Source organism: Psammomys obesus, unplaced genomic scaffold (assembly GCF_907164565.1).
Source record: "Psammomys obesus unplaced genomic scaffold, mPsaObe1.curated_primary_1811, whole genome shotgun sequence".
Classification (NCBI taxonomy): Eukaryota; Metazoa; Chordata; class Mammalia; order Rodentia; family Muridae; genus Psammomys; species Psammomys obesus.
Genome location: NW_026596046.1, coordinates 22,458,709 through 22,460,477, shown reverse-complemented (window position 1 = coordinate 22,460,477; position 1,769 = coordinate 22,458,709). Strand labels below are relative to the sequence as shown.

General features: G+C 39.8%; 1 protein-coding gene across 1 annotated transcript; it reads right to left on the bottom strand.

The window, feature by feature from the left end:
* Positions 1–590: 590 nt before the first annotated feature.
* LOC129688267 (olfactory receptor 5V1-like) lies at positions 591–1,538 on the bottom strand. The gene has a single exon (XM_055623008.1). The coding sequence runs from the start codon at positions 1,536–1,538 to the stop codon at positions 591–593; it is 948 nt and encodes a 315-aa protein (XP_055478983.1).
* Between the last annotated feature and the right edge of the window lie 231 nt (positions 1,539–1,769).

Here is a 1,769-nt window from a genome sequence, read left to right as displayed (position 1 = left end):
TCTTGTATAGGACTAAGGTTTGTTCGCTGACATACACATGGTAACCCACTACTATTTATAACTCCAGTTCCAGGACATCGAACACCCATTATAGACAATATGAACATAAGCACGCCCACAGTGAACATAATATGCATGCAGGCATAACCTCAAGTTCATAGAGAAAATAACAATTAAAAATCTTTTAAAAAATAACAAAACAAAATTAGAAAACTAATGGAGACCTGTAACTACATGGATACATAGAGATTAGAAACAAAAAAGAAACAGATATATATAAATAGATTTACAGATTTACATATATGTATAAATATGATTTAGTCATGCATATAGATATAGATATTGATACAGGTAAGACAGCAATATAGTTCCTTCAGATAGCCTACTGAAACTATTCATTCTCAAAGATTTTTATTTTTAACTACAAATTTTAATTGTGAGTAGTTATAGAAATGTGGATAATAATATCTGAACTCATATGTATGCTTTGTTAGGTTGCTTCCTCCTCTGCATACATTGTTTTATTATTGTGCTACTTGCTTCCATTCTTGCTACTTGCTTCATTCTAAGAAGCTTGAGCAAGTCTTACATCATGCTTTCTGTGGGCAAATCCTAGGATGTAAAACTCTTCTGAGTGCTCCTTTGACTTCTGTGTTTCTCAGGCTGTAGATAATGGGGTTTAACATGGGAGTAATGACCCCATACAGCATAGAGATGAGTCTGTCTCTGGCAGGAGAGTGTTGACTGGAGGAGGGACGGATGTAGGTAAATATAGTTGTGCCATAGAACAGGAAGACGACAAGAAGATGGGAAGCACATGTGGAGAAAGCTTTGCGCTTCCCTTCCACTGACTGGATCTTTAGGATGGTGGAGACAATGTATATGTAGGAGATCAAAGTGATCAGAAAAGCACCAACCCCAAAAATACCTCCTACTACTAAAACGAGCATTTCTGCTACATAGGTGGATGAACAGGACAGGGCCATCACAGGTGGGATATCACAGTAGTACTGGTTAACTCGGTTGGACTTACAGAAAGACAGGTTAAAGGTGGACATTGTGTGGAGAAAGGAGTTGAGAAACCCAGCCGCCCAGGTTCCAGTTACCAGCTGCACACAGCGAACCTTGGTCATGATGAGGGAATAGCGCAAAGGGAAGCATATGGCCACGTACCGGTCATAAGCCATCACAGCCAGCAAGAAAACTTCAGTCCCAGCTAGGGCCACCAGGAAATAGAGCTGCAAAGCACACCCAACAAAGGATATGCTGTGATCCTCACTCAAGAGATTATTGAGCATCTTGGGAACAGTAGCTGATGGGCAGAATATGTCTAGCAGGGACAGATTTGCCAACAGGTAATACATGGGAGTTTGCAGCTTTCTCTCAGTCACAATGGCCAACAGGATGGCTCCGTTGCCCATCAAAGTGATCTGATAGATGATGACAAAGACCACAAAGAGAGGATAACGCACCTCAGGGAGGTCAGAGAGCCCTATGAGGATAAACTGAGTCACTGTGGTAAGATTGTAGACATCCATCTCTTCTGTCCACAAGGCTATTTCTAATGGAAATGAAAGCAAAGAATACATTAGAATCATAAAGCAGGGATCCTGGTTCTGAGAAACTGGAAAACAGAAGAGTATTATTGAAGGTGAATTGTCTTACCTCTGTCTTTCGTATTATTATCTGATCATAGTGGATTATTCTTATGTGTGTTGGATTCTCTTTGCAAGTGTTTTATTGAGTATTTTTGTATCTTTGTTCATAAG

Bases quoted from the DNA above. Each gene is read 5' to 3' on its own strand.
- LOC129688267 (XM_055623008.1), bottom strand. From the start codon at position 1,538: ATGGATGTCTACAATCTTACCACAGTGACTCAGTTTATCCTCATAGGG.